We start from the raw sequence: 21,926 nt of genomic DNA, 5'->3' as shown, positions 1-21,926 counted from the left end.
AACTAGGCAACACCAACACAGGCTATGCAGTGGTCACACAACAAAAGACACTGAAGAGCGGACGATTAATAGGAAATCTGTCAGCACAAGCAGCAGAACTCATCGCGCTAACAGAAGCATGTAAATTATTCAAAGACAAAGCAGTAACAATTTGGACCGACAGCCAATATGCCCACTCGACATTGCACATCTTTGCCGCCATGTGGGCTCGACGAGGAATGAAAACATCAACAGGAAAACCTGTTCAACACGCCAAATTACTCACTGACCTTTTGGCCGCTGTACTGCTACCCTCCAAAATAGCAGTATGCAAATGCAAAGCTCACACCTCAGCAAAAGACGCCGTTTCTGTAGGAAATGCAAAAGCAGATTTGGCAGCCAAGCAAGCAGGCCAAGACAAAACAAAGATCGTCATGCTCGCCAACCACAAAGAAACACAACAACACAACAACATTCCAAAACAAGTACTAATTGACATGCAAAACAACGCTCCAGACAAAGAAAAAACACTATGGAAAATGATGAACATTGAACTCACCCCAGAAGGCCTCTACCACAAAGAAGACCGACCAGTCATCCCCCGCAGTCTGTTCCACGCAGTAGCCACATTGAGTCATGGCAAGTCCCATGTCTCAACAGGAGGGATGATATCTATGGTAGAACAGACAATGACAATACCACAGGGCTTGCAAACCTATTTTAAAACTTTTTGTAGGTCATGTATGGTGTGTTGTCGTCACAATGCTCAGGGAAACTTAAGACCACAGAGAGGGAAATGCCCAGTGGGCTCCTACCCATTTGAAGTTTTACACATGGACTTTATTGAACTACACAAAAGTGGTCAGCACAAGTACTGTTTAGTGTTAGTAGACTCACTAACTAAATGGGTTGAACTTGTTCCTTCAAAACATCCAAACGCCCTCACAGTAGCTAAAGCTATTTGTAAACACATAATACCAGAACATGGCATTCCACGAGTCTTGTGGAGTGATAACGGTAGCCATTTTGTAAATACCATCGTTGACAATATGGCCGTTCACTTAGGGATCACCCTAAAAAATCATTGTGCATATCACCCACAGAGCGCAGGCTTAGTCGAACGGACCAACGGTACTATTAAACTAAGACTCAAAAAGACCATGGAAGAAACCAAAAAACCATGGCCTGAGTGTTTATCTCTAGTAAAAACTTACATGAGAATAACGCCAAACCCACAAGGGATCACGCCCTTTGAGGCAGTAACAGGCAGACCCTTTGTGCTCCCCTTATGGGAAAATCAGCCATGGTCAGACAAAACAGGAGAGGCAGATCCACTGACTAAATGGTTATGTGACTTGTTTAAAGAACGGACTGTGTCAAGAGCAAATGATCTGCCCTCTACCTCTCTTCCTCCTGCACAGGAAACGGTGACCCCGGGTGACCTGGTGTTGGTGAAGGTGATAAAAAGGAAAACATGGTCGAGCCCACGCTGGGACGGCCCATTCGTTGTTCTCCTGACCACACCCACCGCTCTCAAAATCGCTGAGAGAGAGACGTGGATCCACCAGAGTCACTGCAAAAAGGTCACCGAACTCAGATAAGGGATTACCCCCGGATTCTTGTCAAAAAGAAGAAGAAACAAAGGAGAAGATGACCCTTTTTCAGACATTGTTTGGACTTTGATCATTATAATGTTTATCTTATGATGTGTTATTTGTTCCTGCTGTATTGTCCCAATGTCTAAGAGATTAGTCGCCCGTATGTTCGTGGCCCAGATGTATCAATATAACTTACTACGCGTAGAGGATTATGTTGACACTGTGGAGACCGACACAAAAGTGTGACCCTCATCTTATTGTGTTTTCCTAACTTCAAATTCAGTTCCATTCTCAGACCAAGAGGTTCTCGTCACCGTGCGGTGGGGGAGTTATGGAATTTTTCCCTTTAAGTTAAGGGTTTTCGCCATTTCCTGAGAATGGTTCAAATGTTGTGAATCTATTAATGAAGTAATACTGAGAAAACTTAATTGTTTTAGTATTTACTGATATCCTTTTAAATCCACAACAGGAGGGAATGTGAAGTTGCTTAAAACAGTAGTCTTAACATTATGTGTATTTTAAAGAATATCCTGTATATATTTTTGTGTTTTTATATTATCAACTGTCGTTTAGAGGCGCCGCTCAACTTTCTCTAATGTTTTGTATTTTTCCATGACGTATGAAACGAAACTGAAACTTAACTGTAATAAAAGCGACGAGGTGGCCGGGGAGGAGAGAGAGTCGGAAGGAGCCGAGCGTGAGTTAAGGTCTCGCGTCTCCTCTCCTCTCCCAGCCGCGGTTGCAATAAAACAAAGCAACAGCTTCTGCCTCCTTTTTCCTTGGTGCACGGTCAGTAACTAAGGGGATCTGTAATATCAGACCCAACAGGGACCGAAAATGTTATACATTGTTTGAAAGCTGAGTTTGTGAAAATTTAAATAATATCCAACATTTTAATCTACAGGCTCAATGAGCACTCAAGTCAGACAATTGTTGATGCAAAGAAAAGATGCAACTCACCTTTTCTGGCCTCCTACATTTCCAAGGGAATTTTGATCAGACTTGACCTGGGCTTTCAAGGGTCTCCCAAATGGCACACTTTTGTTCGCCTGGACCCCCATTTTGGAAAAAACAGCGTAAAATGCAAATTTTCTGTAGTATTATCACTAAACTGGAACTAGGGAAGACTTCAAACTTTGATCTTGTAGTGTTTTCCAGTCCACCACACCATTCTGCATTCATTTTCAAGGCAGATTTTGTGGAAAAATAATTAGACGAACATAAAATGTATCTTTTTTTTTTCCTTTCTCAATCTTCCATTACTCAGTGCTAGTGAACAGATTTTGACTATTGGGGAGAGAAATTCAGTGTTATCTTTAAAAATAGAGGCCAAAACTATTCTGATACTCAAAATGGTTGAAGAATAGCTTTATATTTACTTTGGGTGTACCTTTTTAGGCGTTTTCAGCAACAATGACAGGAATGATAAGGTGGCTTTAAACGGGAATCGAGAGACCGCTCGTTCCTGTTCAATGGAGACAGCAACACTGCTTCCTTGTGGATGGAGAAACGGACCTTAAGACACGTCTGAATATCTGATGACCTGTGTGTGTGTGTGTGTGTGTGTGTGTGTGTGTGCAGATTTGGAAAAAAAAAAATTACAAATACGTTTCTGGATCTGAAAATACGTGGAAATCACGACTTTTGTGTCAATTTGAGACAAGTATCTCACCATACTATTGTACATTCTCAGGACTGCGCTCAACTTTTGGGCTGCAGACCGGCAGCTAATGCGAGGTTTCGCTGTGTAATGATGTAATGCTCCCCGAGGCAAGGCAGGACGGATGAATAGCAAGAAGCCAACTGCACAGACGGGCACGTTCCTGCGACCATTGTTGCTACTAATGTATTTTTAATTTCCCATGAAGTGACTGGAGTCCTCAAGTGACCACTACGCCATAATTGGCTGCCTGTGCGAACATCACTCAGGCTAACAAGAGCCAGGAAGCTGCAACACATGTGCACACATAATTTGGGACTTTGCATTACACTTCATCATTTACTGGGAACAATACATTAGTAAAAGCCAATGTCCTGACAATTGCTTTTAGTCCTCAAAATGGGCCGTCTCTCTTGTTTGCATGTGGAAATGTTGTAATGCGTGGTAGCAGATCCGCCATGGACGGTGCTGTGCCATACTACGGTTTGTTACAATGTAACATCAAACCTTATCCACTAGAAAAAAAATACACGTGACACTTTATCATAGATGATTTATTTACACTTTCTATTTACAGTTTTCTTAATTTCAAAAATTTCTGTAAATTTTTTTTCTTCAGGAAATCAGTACTCTTCCATTCCACGAGGATTCTCAAAGAATAATTTTTTTTTCTTGATTTTTGTTCATTTGCTGTTGGTTTCAGGAACAGATTTTCATGTAAGGAGACGAAGGAGAGCAAAAACGGCCACGGGGAAATGTTACTCAGGGGTACCTTGCAGGAGATTCTTCAAAGATGGTTTGAAGTTCAGTGATGTGTGTGTCGTGGGAGGAAGATGGCTGCAGCCAGAAAGGACTTGCACTTTCATCACTGCGGGGATGCTTGTGAGAGCAGACTAGCATTAAGTAGCAGAACTTCATCTAGCTATATAAACTACTAATATATTTTTTAAATAATAACATAATTCCCCAAAACATGTAAGAAGGTGCAACAATTTGTGTTCAATCTGGGGAAATGATCAGTCTGATTTTATTTAAATACTCTTTTAGTTTGTGTATGGAATAAGGCAACAAAAGTGACAGTTTGTAAGCCCCATCCCCATCATTTTTAAACAGTAGTGGAGCCATTTCTAATGTGACATATCAAAATCCTAAGTAGATTGGATAATCGATATTAAGGAACATCTAAAACCACTTAGAAAAACAAGAAAAAACAAAGCTGAATTTTTCCGATGCCAGGCACAGGCTAGTTATGTAAACATAAAATAAAGGATATGATGTGGAAAACTTCCATCCATCCATCCATTTCTGATTGCATTTGTCCTCAAGAAAAAAATAAAGACATTGTTTTAGGTCCACTTTTGTTTTTATGTTGGAGGAGCAATCTCCTTGCAAAATATTTTTTTTTTTACGTGTTTTGAGCAACCATTTTAGGTTCCGACTGCATCTTGTGTCTAAGTTGATGATGAGGGAAAGTCATGTTCCTTGAGCAAGAGCACACTTTGCCCTTTTTGCTGTCTTCCGTTGACTTGACATAACCAACCAAAAAGATCAAATTTTTGTCATAGGAGCGCAAAAAGAAAAAAAATAAGAAAATAAAGTTCTCCCAAGTCTGTCTCCCCATGAGTAGAATGTGAATTTTCAAGCCACAAAAATAAAAACAGTTCCATGACCACATGTTCAGTGCTACATCCACTCAGTTTGTCAAATCTCCTTTTTGGCAATGTGGTCCTTTAGCTGAACAAACATCATGTAGGAGGTGGCGGACGACGGCGGCGGCGGCGTCATCATCTCTTGTAGTGGTTGGGGGCGTCGGCAAAGGCAAACTTCAACCGGTAGGCCTCGGCCAGCAGCACGCTGACTTCTTCGTTGCCCCAGTGCATGGTGGGAAGGTTCTGCAGTAGAATCATCAGGCCCTTTGGGAGAGAAGAGCACATTCTTATACGGATGGCCATGCTCCGACGAGTTGCTATGTTTCTGGATACTTAGGGTGCAATTTGATTGACATTTCAAAATGTAACACATCGATTCTGTTTGATTCTTTATGCTTTAAATGTTTTGACATCGTATTGCTGAAAATGTTATCAGCAATAAAAGTCCTTCGGAGGATATGCTGGCCACCAAAATAAATTTTGTTTGTAAAAACAGATTTAATGCATACATATAATAATAATTATAGCAAAAGTAATTATTTTGCACTGACTTGTAATGGGCTTCCTATCCCATGCTTAAAACCTTTTTGTTTAAACTGGCAAACAGTAGCGATGGTGAAAACATTATCTCCCCAGAGGCGTTAATTAAGTCATTTTTCATGCGCAGACACAAAACACTTGCAGAATATGACTCATTATTTGCTGTTTACTTTTCTCCATTTGCAAATGGAGCCACTTTTGTTAGGGTTACGCTTAGAACAAAATAAAACATCGCTTATAGGTTCAAACAACAACAGCGGTCAGCAGGAGCCTTTAAGTCAGTAATATTAAAACATTCGACTAATTGGAATAGAAATTTGACAGTATGCGGAATTTCTAGACAAACTGAATTTCATCTGTGGGGGGTGGGGTGGGAGGTATGGAATTAGCCCCAAAAAATAGGAAAAAAGATGCAACAATTGTCCCATTTAAAGGATCTTGGGAATTAAACTAATCCCAGGGGAAATTCTTTAGGGAGCTCCCCAAAAAAACACGAGCACACAATTTGCTTGTTGATGTTGTTTTTTTAAACTGCTTCCTCTTAAACATTTTTGCTCTTTCTTTATAATTAGGAAGAAACCAATTATATATTGTGATATTATTTATGCCTAGATAATTTAATTATGGACATCATATTATGAAATTACACATTTTTTGCAACTTTTTATTGTGTCATTTCCAGCTTCATCAACCAAAACCTGACTTTACATTTTTTCCCCTATTTTTTAAATAGGTGGTTGAATGTGTCAAAGGGAGAGGAACAGAGGGAAACAGGCAACTACAAATAGTATTTAATCAATTTTCTTTTTGCAAATGGGAGACACCACACACACGTGCGCACACACACACACACACACACACACACACACACACACACACACACACACCAAGACTAAAATGCCTCCCTCTCAAAGCGTAATGAGATTGGATAGTGCAACAGATTCTGTGTGTGTTTGTACGCGTGCGCACTATGAATCAGTGCCCCGAGAGTTTTTTTTTTTTTTTTTTTTTTTTTAAATCGAGCCCCAAATCATCGCCATGACAACCCGAGTCTATCACCAATCACGGCACTAATAATCACATCAGAGGACAAATCATGCATCGCCAACTTGACTCCCTGGCTGCTGCATGCGAGGATTGCGCAATATATAACCCAAATTACAAGTAGGATTATTTTCCCGTTTCACTTCATTTCTACTTTGGGCTGTTGTCTGTTTACAACAAAGATGGACTTTTATTATGATTATTTCTGCGTCCTCTACATAAAAATGAAGGTGTTCCATTATTGTTTTTGTCTTTTTTGTGTTTGTAATGAGCAGCTGAGTCAACCTTAATGACCTGGCAACGAAAAGCATTTATATTCTGAGTGACGCCGTTAAAAAAAAAACGCCAATTTTTCCCCCCACTAATTAAGTTGCCATTCACTTTTTCTTTTCCTTTTTACCCATCAGGCACTCTGCTGTGTTACACCGCAAGCATCTTGAATAACTTTCAAGTGAAAGGGAGACAGGGTAAAGTTTGGCGACATGTTTGCGCGGAGGATAAATGTTACCAGAGATATTTAAGTCAACATTTACGGAGGATCACAAGCCTTTCAACGTTTTAATGGAAAGACAAAAGCAATAAAGTCATTAAAGAGACAAAACCGTTGATGCCGGAGTGTGTCTTGAGGATGTTAGCGCCAATTATGTTGACTGTTGCAACGCGGAGTGAAACTCATGAGTAAATTCAAGTCTGAATTTAAACTTGCCTTTCAATGTCACTACATTAAGGTCACTTTAACACTGATGGGAAAATGAAGTTTCTACGCAAAAACTGGGGACAAGAAATAAGGTGGAAAACTAACCAACTACACTAGCTACTGGCTAGGAAACTATCTAGATCACTAAGTAGGCTTATAGCTAACACTTATCAAACTAAACAAATAACTAGCTAGTGAGCAAACCAACAACCAAAACTGACTAGCTTACTAACCAATTAGTTGACTATTTGCAAGCTAAGTTAATTAGTTTGATAAGTAACTAATGAGTAATCTAGGGTAACTCAATGAATAACTGACAAATCTACTTTAATTTACAGATAGCGGACTAGATAGGTAGCAAACAACAAATTAGCTCCAAAAGAGCTACCTGCCTAGCTATCCAAATAAATGGTAACAAAGTGAACGGGTTAAAAATACTAATGATGACGTATCACACCTAAACCTCTTCTACACAACTGACTTGCTAGATAACTATTTGCCAACCAAGTAACCAACCTCTAGGTTATTTGAACTAACTGCTGACTAAGGAGGTCACTAGTTAGCTAATGAGAGAGCTATCAGAGTAATCACGACCTAGCTAACTGGTTGACTAACATTACTTAACAAGTTAGCTGTTAGCTAGTGTTGACATTTTAATATTTCATTTTATATTTTAACTGTTTTGAATTTAGTTACAGTTGTGAAGATGTAGATATAACTATGTTAACTCAATATAGCTCGATGAGTAATGCTTTTGTCCTCTTTGTTATCTTTCGTTCTCTTTTCCCAGAAATGAGAAAGTTAATAAGTTTATTTTATTTATCTAAGAAGTCTACTTTCTGTTCGTCAGAAATCCGGTTTTTGAAAGTTCAAGGACGATCTAGTATACTGGGAGAATGTAATCTGATTTTGTACTTGGAGGGAGGGGGAGGCGTTTTCTAATAAAAGTCCCGTGTCTGAGAGACAGGACACATTTTGGACAGAAACATGGCTTGGTGAAATTCCTTTGTGTCATCAGAAGCTTCTGATTAAAAAACCTTGCAAGGACCCTCTTCACGAGATCTCAACTCTGATTTATTTGAACACGCAAAAGATTACAAAAACAGGTAATCTAACACTAGCTAGATAACAAAACAAACAAGCAGTACTGCAATCAATAGCTAGCTAACTGGTAGATACCTGACTACCTAGCTAAATAAACAACCAATCAACTACTATAGCAAATTACTGACGAGCTAACTAACTTTTTAGCTAATAAATTAGCTAGTTAAACTAGTTACTAATTAACCAAGTTATAAACCAAATAGGTAGTTTAACTTTTAGCCAACATGCTTTTGCCACGTGAAATTTGTCATACACTTTTGTTTTAGTCAGTTTTTTTTAAATTTTAAATTACATAATTTGTGAGCAATTTATTTCTAAAGGTAATATAAGATAACAGTTTGAATTGCTTTGAAAAAGTGTCAGGAGAATAGTTTGTGGTATATTTCCACCTATTGATAAACGTTAACATTTTTTCGGGAGGCTAAAATTAATTTAAGTACCACTGATTGTCACATGCACCTAATTGGTGGCGAAATCCTCTGAGGGACTGGTGAGCAGCAGTAGGGGCCACGCTCGGTATTCTGGCTGGCTGTTGCTGTGCAGTTTGTGTTGGGCCTTTGTCGCTTCACTGTATATTCACATCATTTTCTTGCTTCAGTGCATATTGTAAACATGACTCCTTTGCTTCCCTTTTGCTTCATTTCTTGTGTGGGCAGTCCTCCAGTATGAACAAATAACAAATGTATTTATTATGCTAGCTGCAAGTGGTTCACCCTTCCAATAAGCCAATAATCCAAAGTACATTTTCAATATGTATGGCCTTATTTGTTGAACTCTGCACGAACAAAATCCATAACCAGCCGCTTGTTTTATTCTGCAAAGAAAATTTTGACCTTGACTTTAAGGGGCTAACCTTCTGCTGCTCCCTCCCCCCGCTGTTCACAAAGACAACCTCGCTCCCTCTGAAGTGTCTTTACTGGAAGCAATTGGGGAAAAGAGTGGAAGGAGAAAGAGAGAAAGGGCGTCCAGTCGGCCTTTTGCTCATCTGTATTCAGCGGCGCGTCACTATCCGCTCGCCGCTTTCACCACTCACACTAACACGCAACAAATCCGAGTGCGGAGCGAGTATTTAAACTGATGCCCGTCCTCACATGAGCGCGAACATAGTGGCAAATAATACATAACGTTTTCAATGAAAGAAGGAAGAAAGTGTTTTTTGCCCGCTGACGTCCTGCATTTAACTGAGGTCAACTCAACTTTTGTTAAAACTCATTCACTGCCAGCCATTTTAGAAATTTTAGAAATTTTCAATGCCCACACGATATCATGTTAAATAATTATAGATAAACCGAATCTGACAAATAACAGCATAGACTCTCTCCTTTTTGCCTTGTCACGTTCTTTTATAATTGACAGTAGAAAAATGCAAGTTGCACAAAATGCAGCCATTACACCCATGGACTCTCAAACAGTGACGTGCGGCCAGGATAGGCAAGGTAGTCACTGACTACCCCAGGCTGAAATTAAAGTTGAAACCGTTTTGCTTTTTCAATTTACTTAAAATATTTCTTTCACTTAAAAGTGACAACATTTGGTGATTTTCATACTTCAATTAAAAATGACTCATTACTTCGTCTGACCTGCAGGCAAAAATGCTGCAAAAATTATCCTCCTGAAGGCACACCGCTACTGTGCTTTTCCCAGCAGCAGGCGATGGGTAGGAACCCCGCTCAAAGTGAACAAAAAAGAAGAAGATTGCAGTGCAAAAAATGTAAGACTTCAAAAGAGAGTAATGTTTTTTGTTTTATTTTCTACCCATACAGAGGAGGCATATGTTAAAATAGTTTAAATGTATGGCATCTTGTATCTGAGTATCTAGTATCTTGAGGTCAGGCTGAGTTTCCTCTTTTTTTGGAAATGAAAACATGGTCACCCTAGGATACGTTGTACACTCGCCTGCCTACCCACAAATTTATAATTGGTGTGTGCGTCTCAATTTGCGACTGCCTGCCTACCCAAACCTAGAGCTCACTGCACGTTACTGCTCTCAAACTGTGTTTGGTGCTTGGTTACTATCATCTGGCTATCATTTCTGTGAGTCTAATGGCTTAAATGGTGTACGACATCTTAGCTTTCGTGACGGAGCGCGGTCGGGATCGGGCTTGTAGACACACTAAAAAAATTGTGTGCAGCCATTCCCACACCATGTTAATAATACTTGGGCGGGCCGCCTAAGTAAACTGGCAGCCGCCAAAGAAGTTTTCTAGAAAATTTACTGTGTTTTCAAGACTATAAGGCACACTTAAAAGTCTTAAAATATTCTTGTGTGTGCACCAAGTTCCGGAGACGTTTTCTTTCAAGACAACCCTAGGGGCAAATTTTGGTGTGCCAACGGCCGTTTCTGATTGGTGGGCTGGTTCACGCTTGTTGCAAGTTGGCTGCTGGCTTGTATTAAGGTACAGCGGCGGACGAAGGGGAGAAGGCAGAAGAGAGTTGCAACTGTACGTACTCGAATGTGGAGATGGAACGAGAAAGTGAATAAAAAGAGAAAATAAAATGCCAAATGTGACCTCCTGTCTCCTGTACTTCATTTTGTCTACCCCGTTTGGACCCCACCTTTTTGGAGATGTGCAGCCGCCGGGCTCTATCCGCGGAGACGATTCGAACACCGGCCGAGACGATAACAAAATACTGCCGGTATTTGCATTGTGCAAAACAACATAGGTTTGGCTAAGAAACTCCGGAAAATGGCATCAGCTAAGAGACATGTTTACGGAGCACAATTTAAACTGCAAGCTATCAGTTAGGCGGTTGTACATAGAGCAGTCGCGAGATAATTCCACATCAATGAATCCATGGTTCGGAAGGGGAAGAAGCAAGAAAACGAAGTTGGGGCTTGCCATCATTCCGAGAGGATTAACGAAGGAACTCCAACTGGTCATTGAAACTTTGAAAGTAAAGTTCCGAGAAGCATGGGAGCGATCAATGAGAGAAGGTGAAGGTGAACACACTCCACCAAAACAAACTAGGAGGCAGCGCCGGTGGATAAGGTACGTCTCGATATGTGAATGGATTGTGGACGTCTGGGTTAAAGTGTCGGATGTTTTTCATTGTTTTACTTTCTTCTCTGTAAGGTAAGCATTATTAATTTCTGCCACAATTATTCCATAATATTTTCTTTTAAACCACCGCAAAGCACTTTGTGCACTTTATGTTCGCAGTTTGTGCTTTGGGATTGTGTATTCACGTCCGATCCGTCCCGATCCATTTTTTTTCCACTTATAATCCGATATGACAGCCTTATTTTATTTGTATTATTATTTTAATATAAAATTTGTGAAAAAAATATGGAGTTACTGAGTAATGCTACAACATTTTTACTCTGAATATTCACCAGAATGCACGATATGAAGTGCAAAATGGCACAAATTCCCTCCCCAACACACACAGCAACCACCCCATAAACGGAGTCAACCCACCCAAGTAGATTGCAAATCTGTGAGAAACACTGGAGTGTGTTCATTATGTGGCTGTTACATGTCATGCGACATCCTGCTGCTATTTAAGAATGGATATTCATTCATCCCACAGCCCCAACACATTGATCCACCACTACTGTACACGCACACACACGCACACACACGCACACAAAGCAATTAGCTCACCATCCCTTTCACTTGGCAAGCCTTAAAGTGTTTAATGGCTATTGATAATGAGGGGAAAGCAGATAGCCAATAAGAGTCTACTGAGGCTCTTACTTGAAGAGACTATTGCATTTTATGTTTTAATGTTACAACCTGAATCTCGTCTCACTATCTTTGTATTCTATTACACTACCACCCACATGTACTGCATTAACTTTCATCCATCTTTTAGCACAATCGGGCCACATTTGAGCATTTCCAGTCGAGGTCTTCCACAGTACATCACAAACACACCCAAGGTGATCATTCGTAGTCATATATGGAGCATCTCTCTAGCTTTAGCCATGATTGGCCATGCATATGTGTTAATTGGCTCACCAAAGTGATTCATCACTTTTATTGATTCAAGAAAAAAACACAGTCCATTGCAAGCTCTGGATTTGCGGTCCTGTTATTATTATTATTATTATTGTTCAGTTATATATATTTTTATAACCCAAGGGAAAAAAATAATAAATTCAAATCATTTCAGGCCTCATCACCTTCTACAGTGGCTCAAAAATACAGTCAAAAATTAGTGCTCAGGTGCAGCTCAGACCTCCGCCAAGGCTACTTGATCACATGCCACATGAAATAAACCAATCAAACGAAAGGGGCCATTTCACTGGCAAGATGAAACGGTGCTAAGTGAAGTGACGATATGAGTGCTTTAAGCCTTTCAAGGTGCCTCGCTGTTGTTCCCGCAGTGTCGCCTAACAGCAAGCGGCAAAATCCTCAGAGAAATTTATGGTGGCGCAATGACAGATGTGTTGTGCAAAAAAAAAAAAAAAAAAAAAAAGCAGACATGCTAAAAAAACATGCACTTGTGACCACCAGCCGTAAGAGGGGTACTGTTTTCTATGACCGGCATCATTCCACCTCCTTCCTAGCACATCTACATGACGAAGACACACGCACACATGCACACACTGTGACTGTCACCTGCATGCGTACACGCCAGGTAGCCGGCGCTGGTAATGGTGTTTTGTGGCATCCTGAGGTGTAATGGGCATAGGCACTGCTCTGTCAGGGCCATTAGCTTTCTGTAGCTCGTATAATTACACTAAATGGGCCCTCTGGCAAACAGTGGGCGCTAAAAGAGGAGTCGGGCATGTGGCATGCGGGGAGAGGTGTGGACGTGAAAATGGCTGGGGCCAAGTCATGAAAAGGCAGGTGGATAAAAGCCCAACTGGATGTGTCATTCCAATAGCTAATGAGGCAATTCTCTGCTCATTTGGAAGATACAGAGGATCTTCTCTTTTAATTGTCCATTTGTTATGACTCAAAAACATTTATTTCCTCAAATAGTTTACGGGAGCTACCAGGTAAGGTAAGGGGTCTACTAGAGAGGAGCTTGTAATTGGGTTTTATATGTGCATGTGTGCTTACATACAGACGCTCCCCTACTTACGAACATTCGAGTTGCGAACAACGGTACATACGAACATTTCTGCGCGTACAGTATGTCGAAAAATGTTTGGAAAGAAATGCTGTAAGTTAGATTTTGTATTGCGCGTAGTGCTTCTTTCCGCCGCTAATACCGACGATTGGCGCTGTGAGAGCTCATTGGAGGCTGAGCAACGTGGCGAGGAGGAGGAGGAAGAAAACGCCGGTCCCCATGAAGCAGGAAATAACTTTAGAAGCCGATTCCAGCGACGACGAAGAATCTCTCATGATATAAAATCCTCCTCTTCCTCCTCCTCCATCATCTCCTTAAGCATCGAGTACATCTTCCAAAAGTAAGTTAAACTTCATTTTATTTATCTTATTACGTACATGTACATACTGTGTGTGTGTCTCGCTCTCTTTTTGTGTTTCCTCTCCGGTGTCACTATTGCCAACATTTTGGCCTGAAGAGGACAGCTTTACCGATGCCAGGCAGTGTTTCTCACAGACTTGAAATCTACTTGGGTGGGTGGACTCCGGGGGTGGTGGGTTGGTTCTCAGTCGTGTTACTTGCGTCTCCTCTAGCCTCAAGATCCAAAAGTGAGTGATGGTGAACTTAAGTTACATGCGGTATAACTGGTTGCGACACGTTTTTTTTTCTTTTTAAAAATATATTTTTATAAAATTTTCTTGAAAATGTTTTGGGTGGTGGCCAGTTTTCTTGGGTGGCCCGTTCAAGTATTAAACATGTTGTGGGAAACACTGCCAAGTATGCACTTTAGAGGAAACCCAATAGAAATAGATTATTGTTTTGTTTGGACAAAAATAAATGATGACATTCCCGTGCAACATTTCAGGGCTAGAGCAGCACAAAACTGCCAAGAGGAAGGAGAAAGCAAAACCCCTAAGTCTTTCGTTTGAAGTTGAACAAATGCCACCCAGCAAGTCCCAACAAGCAGGCTAATTAAAACGGGTTCTTTGTATCTTGTTGGCTCCATCTTCAGACAAAAAAAAACACATGAAGGGGCAGTTGCTATGCAACAAGTCGAGAATCCATGAAGTCCCTGAATCCTGGACAGTTCGTTAACGCAGCACCTTAACCTACCGTTGAAGCTGCTATGTCATTGAAAGATGACACAAATAAGGCAATATTTCTTGAATGATCTAGAAATTAGGTTTAACCAGCTCCTACCTTTTGACATTCCTAATGCATGCTTCATACCTGTTACTATGTCTACTGCTACGCTTTCCATTCAAAGGCATTCAGCAACATGTAGGCAAATTGAGCAAAATAACGTCCACACAAAGCTGGATTATTTTTCTTTTTTAAGAATACTGCCTTTTTCCTTTCTACTACAGCTCCAAGTAGGTCAAATAAGCCCTAAAACTTGGACAACTTCAATGATCCCTTTTTCAAAAGCAGTTTCTACTTGGAGGAGGAATATGCCAATCATGATGAAAAGCAATGTTTATGTACTCATATTTGTTTCAAAGCTTTTTTCTGTATTGAGATCTGGCAGTGTCTCTGTAGCCCCTTCAATGGTGCTGCATGTACTTTACATGTGTGACAAGTGGAAATAAAATGCTCCAATATGTGAAAGCATTATTTATGGGCATGTAAAGGTTGTTCCTGTCTCTTGAGTGCACTGAATTCAGTGACAGGAGAAAAAGTGTATGATGAGCATGTGTGCTAGCGGGCATGCGTCCCAAGTTGTCGGTTAGAGGGAGCATATGCTCACCCATGCGGAACGCCGGATGGCGGATTGCTCGGGGAGTAACCGCCTCCACCCTCCTGCTTTTCATTTAGCGGCTTAACCAGTCCCACCAAACACAGCAAAGGAGGTTCACGCTTTACTCGCCATACAACGCCTGATAACCGCTGGCAAATTATCATTTTAAATGATTTTCTTCCTCTCGGTTAATTAAAACCATTAAAGTGAATCAATCATTCACTCTTAGAAGACAGAACGTCATACGCTGTTGATGCTCCACATTTGTCATTGAAAACAATTAGCTCACACTTCAATACATACTTCAGTGAAGGACGACAGTCACGACTAAAGAATGATTTTTATGATGTTTTACAAGTAAATGGTGGGATTGGGGGAAAAAAAGTGAATTAGTACTCTGGATTTCAAATGGAAAACTTTTCAATTATGTTACAAATGCTCTTGTTGGTGCTGTATTAGCTTGGACTTATGTTTTTTTTTTTTTGTTAACATGCTTTCTCCATTTAACTGACTGTTTACATTTCTATGACAGCCCACTGAGGCACAAAACCAGCTGGGTCTGAACTAGATTGGCATATCTCACTTACTTTAAATCCCTCCCTGTTTATTTGCCATTTTCTTTTCTGTGACAGCCTACTTAGGCAGAACACTGAATTAGTTGCTTCCTTTTATGACAAGTAGGGAAATTCATTATGCACTTATTCTCTTTGTCTTTTGACAATGTGAACCTGACTTTTATTATTACAACTGTTGGTTTTAGTTAGTTTTTATAGGCATGCCTGTATCATATTTATTATTCTTTGTTGTAAACTCAATGCAGAGAAGAGCACTTTTGTCAATTGTGTTGATTTAAAAGCGCTGCATAAATAGAGTTGGAAGAGATGCCTGCTTAACGATCTATCCGCCAAACAGCATAACATTCCTACATGCCCGAGGAAATTCATAATCAATTTATTTACTGTACATGCCTCTACTACAGTGGTTCTTAACCTTGTTGGAGGCACTGAACCCCACCAGTTTCCTATGCGCATTCATTGAACGATTTTTCATTGAAATATAAAATATGATTTGATTAGATTTTTTTTTCTTGACTACTGGTGAACAAAATGAACAGGAGGAGAATCCTTTTCATTGAATGTAGCTTTTTGGGCTTTCTTCACCTTGAATTAATGCAGCCCAAGGAAAGGAAGTGTCACTGACTAGAATTGCTCAGCTTGCAATTGCAAATCATGCATTTAGAACGCTGACTCCCATCACTCAACTCTGTTTATACAGCACTTCAAAACTACCACCTCTATTTTTTTTAAGATGGAGCCCAGGGTCAGCAGATACAATGAAATCAGCAGAGGCCCATGAATGGAACCCTGTGGAACACCATAGGTTCCGTTATACATGTAACAAGTTGACTACTGAGCGCGCCTGCAGCACACACAGGCCATGCAATGTGACCTGCAGCCAATGATGGCCAAGCGGGGCTTTATCATCACAAAACATTTGAGTCCGTTTTGTGTCTTGGCCTATGCAGAACCCCTGAGACTGACTCACCGAACCCCTGGGGTTAAATTGAACCCAGGTTAAGAACTACTGCTCTACTAGAACAGATACTACTTCAGAAGCATATCTTAGAAAACAGAAGAAATTAGTAACTGCAAGTGTGTGAGTGGAAAAAGTCAAACGAAAAGCAGATGTGACAGAAGTGGGCTGTGCAAGTTGATAAGAAGTTGCTCACCAGCCCCTTAAGAACCTGCCAGGCCCACGTCTGAACTCACACTCAGTGGATCAGGGCAGAAATCTTGGAGAATTAAAGCACTAAAGCTGAGAAGAGAGAGAACGTTAAATTTTCGGCTCCCCCGCTGACATTAATCTGTGCCCAAAATACTTAAAACGAGTGTTCTTTTGCACAGATCAATTTGTGCGCAGATTGTGCAGTATTTCCTGCATATTGGCCCAGTGATGGTTAAAGTGAGCCACCGTATCGCACATATCTGTGCTCCATTAAGTGCAGACAGCCAACATGAAGACATTAACAAATGGGCTGAGAGAGCTCATTTGCAGTATATTGTCAAATGCCATGATGACATTTGGCTGAATGTGTTTTGTGGAAAAGGCCAGTTTAGAAGATACGCCCTTGGGGGCTCTTTTTTGCAAGCTAAAATTTGATGAGGAAATAAAAGCGATGGAAAAAAATAGATTTTATTCCCCACTAGTGTATACATTTTCCTGATGACTATACCTTGTGAGTGCTATCTAAATAGTGAGGAAAAAAGATATACACACGTTTGCATTGTTCACATCGTTACGGGGTGTTACTTAAAAGCCTTCGGTGAGCCTGAGTTGAGTGTGAAATGGAAACGAATGAAAAGCAGCGCTCTCAAAGTGAGCCAGACAAAGCTGAAAATGGAGTGAGGTCAAGACCGGGTGCGAAAGCATAGATGGACGGATGAGCCGACTGCCGTGTCATGTCGCCAAACTCCCGTCCCGACGTCTTCAACGTAACATCATGAAGTATTTTGAAAAAGCCTTCATATGACAGTGTCAGCTGCGGTCTTTTTTCTGCTCAGTTATTTAGCTAGCTTTTTCTGAAATTCAGTTTGCTTCTCTCATATCTACTTGCAGTTCATTGTTTGCAGCCCCACTATCGCACAGATTTTAAGCTATCATTTGTTTTTATTTATACATTATAAATACATACATAAAGCAGCACTGAGTTCTACTAGAAAACATACAGTGTAATTACAGCAAGAAGAAGATACAGAGAAGGTCCTCAACAAAACACAGTTGAAAGAAGAGTATTGCTGTGTGTTTGGTTTGTACTGGCTATGTGTTGCTATTCTGTGTGGTAAAAGAAGTGGCTGTTTCGAGGTTAGTGATTACAGTAACACGTATGTTTCAGTCCATCAGCTATGGCATCTTACATTATATGTTAGCATTAAGCTCATTTACTTTTGTTAGAAGAAATTCTATCATTTGGTTGAATGTGTTGGTCTCACAGGTCGCCTCCCTACGATAAACATTGGCTTGCTGTACTTTCTTTTCAAAAACAATTTTTTTGTCTTTATTGCTCTGAACTATAAAAATCTTAATTCCCTTTTTCTAGACTCCTATTCATACCATGATCCTTGACACAGCTTGCAACTCTTTTTTTTCCTCTCATGTCTATGAAGATGGATAATCCGCCCTTGGTGAACCACTTGATAGTCAGTGCGGGATGCGAGCTTGTCGCCATGACTGAGCGGGATGCATAAGGTGTTTAGGTGCTCAGATGTGTTGGTGGACTCCAGATTGAATTCATCATAATGAAATAAATCTAGGTATCCTCACACAGTCTAATATGCAAGGCGCTATGGCCTTAATTAATCGACTTCAAACAATTGAAGAAAGATACGGACTAGACGCTCTATAAACAGTTCAGCCAAAAATAACCCAAATGGGTCAAAAAGAGACTGGTCCATTTTGGGCGGATAAAATAAATAACCCACCCCCAAAAAAATATTACTAAATTAATTAAATTGGGGTTATATAAATAACCCATAAAGTTAGGTTTCAAATTCTCCTTTGCCAGATGGACGAATAATGGAAGAAAAAAGGTGCAGAAAGAACGACCCACAGTAGATTCTCACTGATCTGAAGCTTCTCAGGATTTGTAAAAAATGTTGGTAACATTTTTACCACCAATCTTATTTGAACTCCAGATTGTAGGCACTTTTGGGACAGTAATATAAGCGCAAAGAGTGTGCGTGTGTGTGAGCTGATGTCGTACTGCGCCAGTGCAGTTAAAGACTCATGTTTCCTGGTGAGCAGGCCAGCAAAGTCACCTTCTGGCAGCTGTCTAGCGCCATCCACTAATGCACTCATGACTTCTGAACCTTACAGTTAATGACCATGGAGGTAATGGAGAGGGATGTGGACCATGAACAACTCGACAATTACAGCCTGGTAAATTCCTCGCGCGCCATATACAGTCTATTGAGCGCCGCACCATGTGAGAGAGCAGCCAAATGTGCTGTTTTTTGTTGTTGTTGTTGTTGTTTTTTACCTGAAAGTCTCGTTCCTCAAGAATCTCTTTTCTCCACCTCACCAGGAAGGCTGCGCAAACGTAGAGATGGAAATGGGAGAAACCCTCTGGTTCAGCCTAGAGGGAACAGGATAAAAAAGTTGCTGTTGATTTAACAATATACAGGAAGTAAATGTCAGTGCTTCATTGCAAATGCTTCTTTCCAGTATTTACACATATAACCATTAAAGGGGATTAATCTTGGTATTTTAAGACCTTCCACAGTTAACTATAGGCATATAATGATTCAACCTTACCTTTGACACCATAGCGACGTAATTTTTTATGAAATATTAGGTATTTTGCTGGCTATTTTTCTAACGCGGAAGTAAAACGCCCAGGTCAAGATAACCCTGCCTCTCCCCATGAGGTTCCCGCTAGGGTTGTCTGATCACGTGATCGGAAAATCGGGCCCGATCACGTGGTTGCTGACTCGATCAGAATCGGACGTTGTCTCCCGATCAGCACTGTGAGCTTTTTGTGCGCGGAAAGGATATATAGTATATGCGTTGCTTTTGCAGTAGATACTACACTTCATTGACGGGCAGCCAAGCAGCCTGGCGAGTGGAGACTTGGACGTGCTTCGTGCCATCCCGGCGGATCTAGCTGCGGGTGCGCTTCGTTTCCTACCTGTGAATCCAGCAGCGGTGCCTGCGCCGGCGACTTTGGAGTCTGGACGCCCTTCGAAGGGAGGCTAGCCTAACCTGAATTTGAAGGGTCGGACGTCCTAGCGGGGCCGCTAAATTCCGCCCAGTCTAGACTGGTGCAAGTCCAGCTCCAAAGTCATGATATGGTAAGATTAAAATCATTTTGCTTGCTTGCTCTTCAAGTGCAGCCATTTGTTTGTTGTGAACACACACACATGTATATACACAGTATTATTTCTTCCTAAAGTAAAACAACATTAGGTTAGCCCATCAATTTGCATATGCATATGCGACACAATTCTTCTTTTCTTTGCACGCCTTCTTATTTCAACCCCCCATTATATCTGGCAGCCCACTTTTTTTTTTTTAAATAAATATATGTATAAGCAGTGGGGAATTAGAATAGCAGCGAGAGATGTTCCTTGATCTTATTCAGTTTCCTCGAGAGCACCATCACAAGGAGGATAATTACTCGGGTCTTTGAATGTGAGTCACTTACAAGTGTGTGGCAGCCAATATTCAAAGTATAAATGGTGAGATATGTTGAACTAATTCTGGCACGCGTGTCAGGGAAATTTATCTTCCCACAATCTTTTTTCCCAAATTCAGGGAATTCAAGTGTGCCATTGCGCTCATGCATGGGCCTCTCTTTGTGTACGCACTACTACGCTGATCCACACGCAATGTGTGATTTGATAGCAACCTTATCCTCATTTTGGTGGAAGGAAATCCAAGACTTTTGTCTTGCCTTTTGCTTTACAGGGTGACTGTTTGAGGGGATGTTTACGAGCAGCCAAGCGCGGCATGATGCGACTCGTATACGCCGCCTTGTTGGTCTAACCTGGCAGCTGGCGTCCAAACAACAGCAGCGAGCAAACACAAACACAGATGAGTGAGTATATGAGTTACAAGTCGGCAGCGCCATGTTTATCAGTGGCCAAAGATTTGTCGCTTTAATTTCCTTTTCTTTTCCCAAGTGTGGGTTTGGTATTCAGGGTTGAGGGCACTGGTAAACCTTTCTGGACTATAAAAGTGAAATCCACTCTTATCTTTCTCCCTGCAAAACAACATCTTAAAAGCTTGGCCGGTATTTGGCAATGCACCAATTGCTCGTCCTTCCATGTCTAATCCAAAACTGTATTTTAAATACCCTACTGAGATATGTAAGTAACATGTTGGATGCCATAGCTGTGTAGTAAAACATGCAACAAATTTTTAAGAGCATATTGCAGTGTTTTGAGGCTCCAAAAGTTTTTTGTTTTTTGGTGTGAAACGAATGACCAAGATGGCAACATTTTGTCAGGTATTTTGGGTGGTAATTACAAGTCAATAGATTTTGTTAGTGACAACTCTCATTTCTATATCTGTGATTTGATGGTGCTTATTATATTGTGACGGCAATTTAATATATATTTTTTTAAGGTTTTGTGTATTTTGAACAAACACATGCAATAAATTAATCTGCATGACAATAAACAATATCAGTTTTATTATACATAAATGTTTTTGATTTACGCTAAAATAAAGGCAAATGAAGCATAAATTAAAATGAAGCACAGTGAATTGATCTCAATCTACTTGTTGCAGTCTTTTACTGTAAGCGTTCACTATCACCACTTCAAAAGGCGGGGCGTACGTAACACAGCTGCAAGCAAAGTGCTGTACATAAAGTAAAAATCACAAAAACAAAGCCAGTTAAACAATAAATAACATGAATAAATAACAAAAACCGAAAACGCAATAAAATACAATGATATGTAAACAAGTGGACTGCACCTCCTAAGCATTGAACTTATTTTCATTACTATATAAATGAATACATAACATCTAGATGTATACATAAAATAATGCCTACTTCTAACACTACATTCTACCACATTGCCACGTCAATTTCAATTTGATGAATTGTTCAGCCTTAAAATCACATGATGTTCAAGTGCTAAGCATTGGTAGGGTCGTGTTTAAAGAATGAATAGTGGTATGGGTACTTTGAGAAAATTAACTGGGCTTCACTCCAACAACTCTTGCCAAAAAATGTATTGTCCAAAATACATGCAAAGGCAAAGCATTAGGCCCCAACATCCCAACAGATTAATGTTGACAGTTATAAATGTTAGCCATTTGTATCATCCATCACTCTTTGTCTCGTTCCACATCAATTTCTCTCCCTGACACGCGATCCCTCCCTACTGTCCTATCGCGTTGTCACTGCCTC

General features: G+C 40.5%; 1 protein-coding gene across 2 annotated transcripts in view; it reads right to left on the bottom strand.

The window, feature by feature from the left end:
- Positions 1-3,773: 3,773 nt before the first annotated feature.
- The window catches only part of tbc1d22a (TBC1 domain family, member 22a), a 90,334-nt gene continuing 72,181 nt past the window's right edge, over positions 3,774-21,926 (bottom strand). For both annotated transcript variants that reach the window (XM_077545173.1, XM_077545172.1), the window contains exons 13-14: positions 19,047-19,142; positions 3,774-5,150 (exon numbers count right to left, since the gene is read on the bottom strand). In XM_077545173.1, the coding sequence (XP_077401299.1) occupies positions 5,022-5,150; positions 19,047-19,142 (225 nt within the window). In that variant the 3' untranslated portion in view covers positions 3,774-5,021. The remainder of the gene's footprint in view (positions 5,151-19,046; positions 19,143-21,926) is intronic.

Source organism: Vanacampus margaritifer, chromosome 15 (assembly GCF_051991255.1).
Source record: "Vanacampus margaritifer isolate UIUO_Vmar chromosome 15, RoL_Vmar_1.0, whole genome shotgun sequence".
Lineage (NCBI taxonomy): Eukaryota > Metazoa > Chordata > Actinopteri > Syngnathiformes > Syngnathidae > Vanacampus > Vanacampus margaritifer.
The sequence above is the reverse complement of the archived record's forward strand: the minus strand, read 5'-3'. Positions and strand labels throughout refer to the sequence as shown.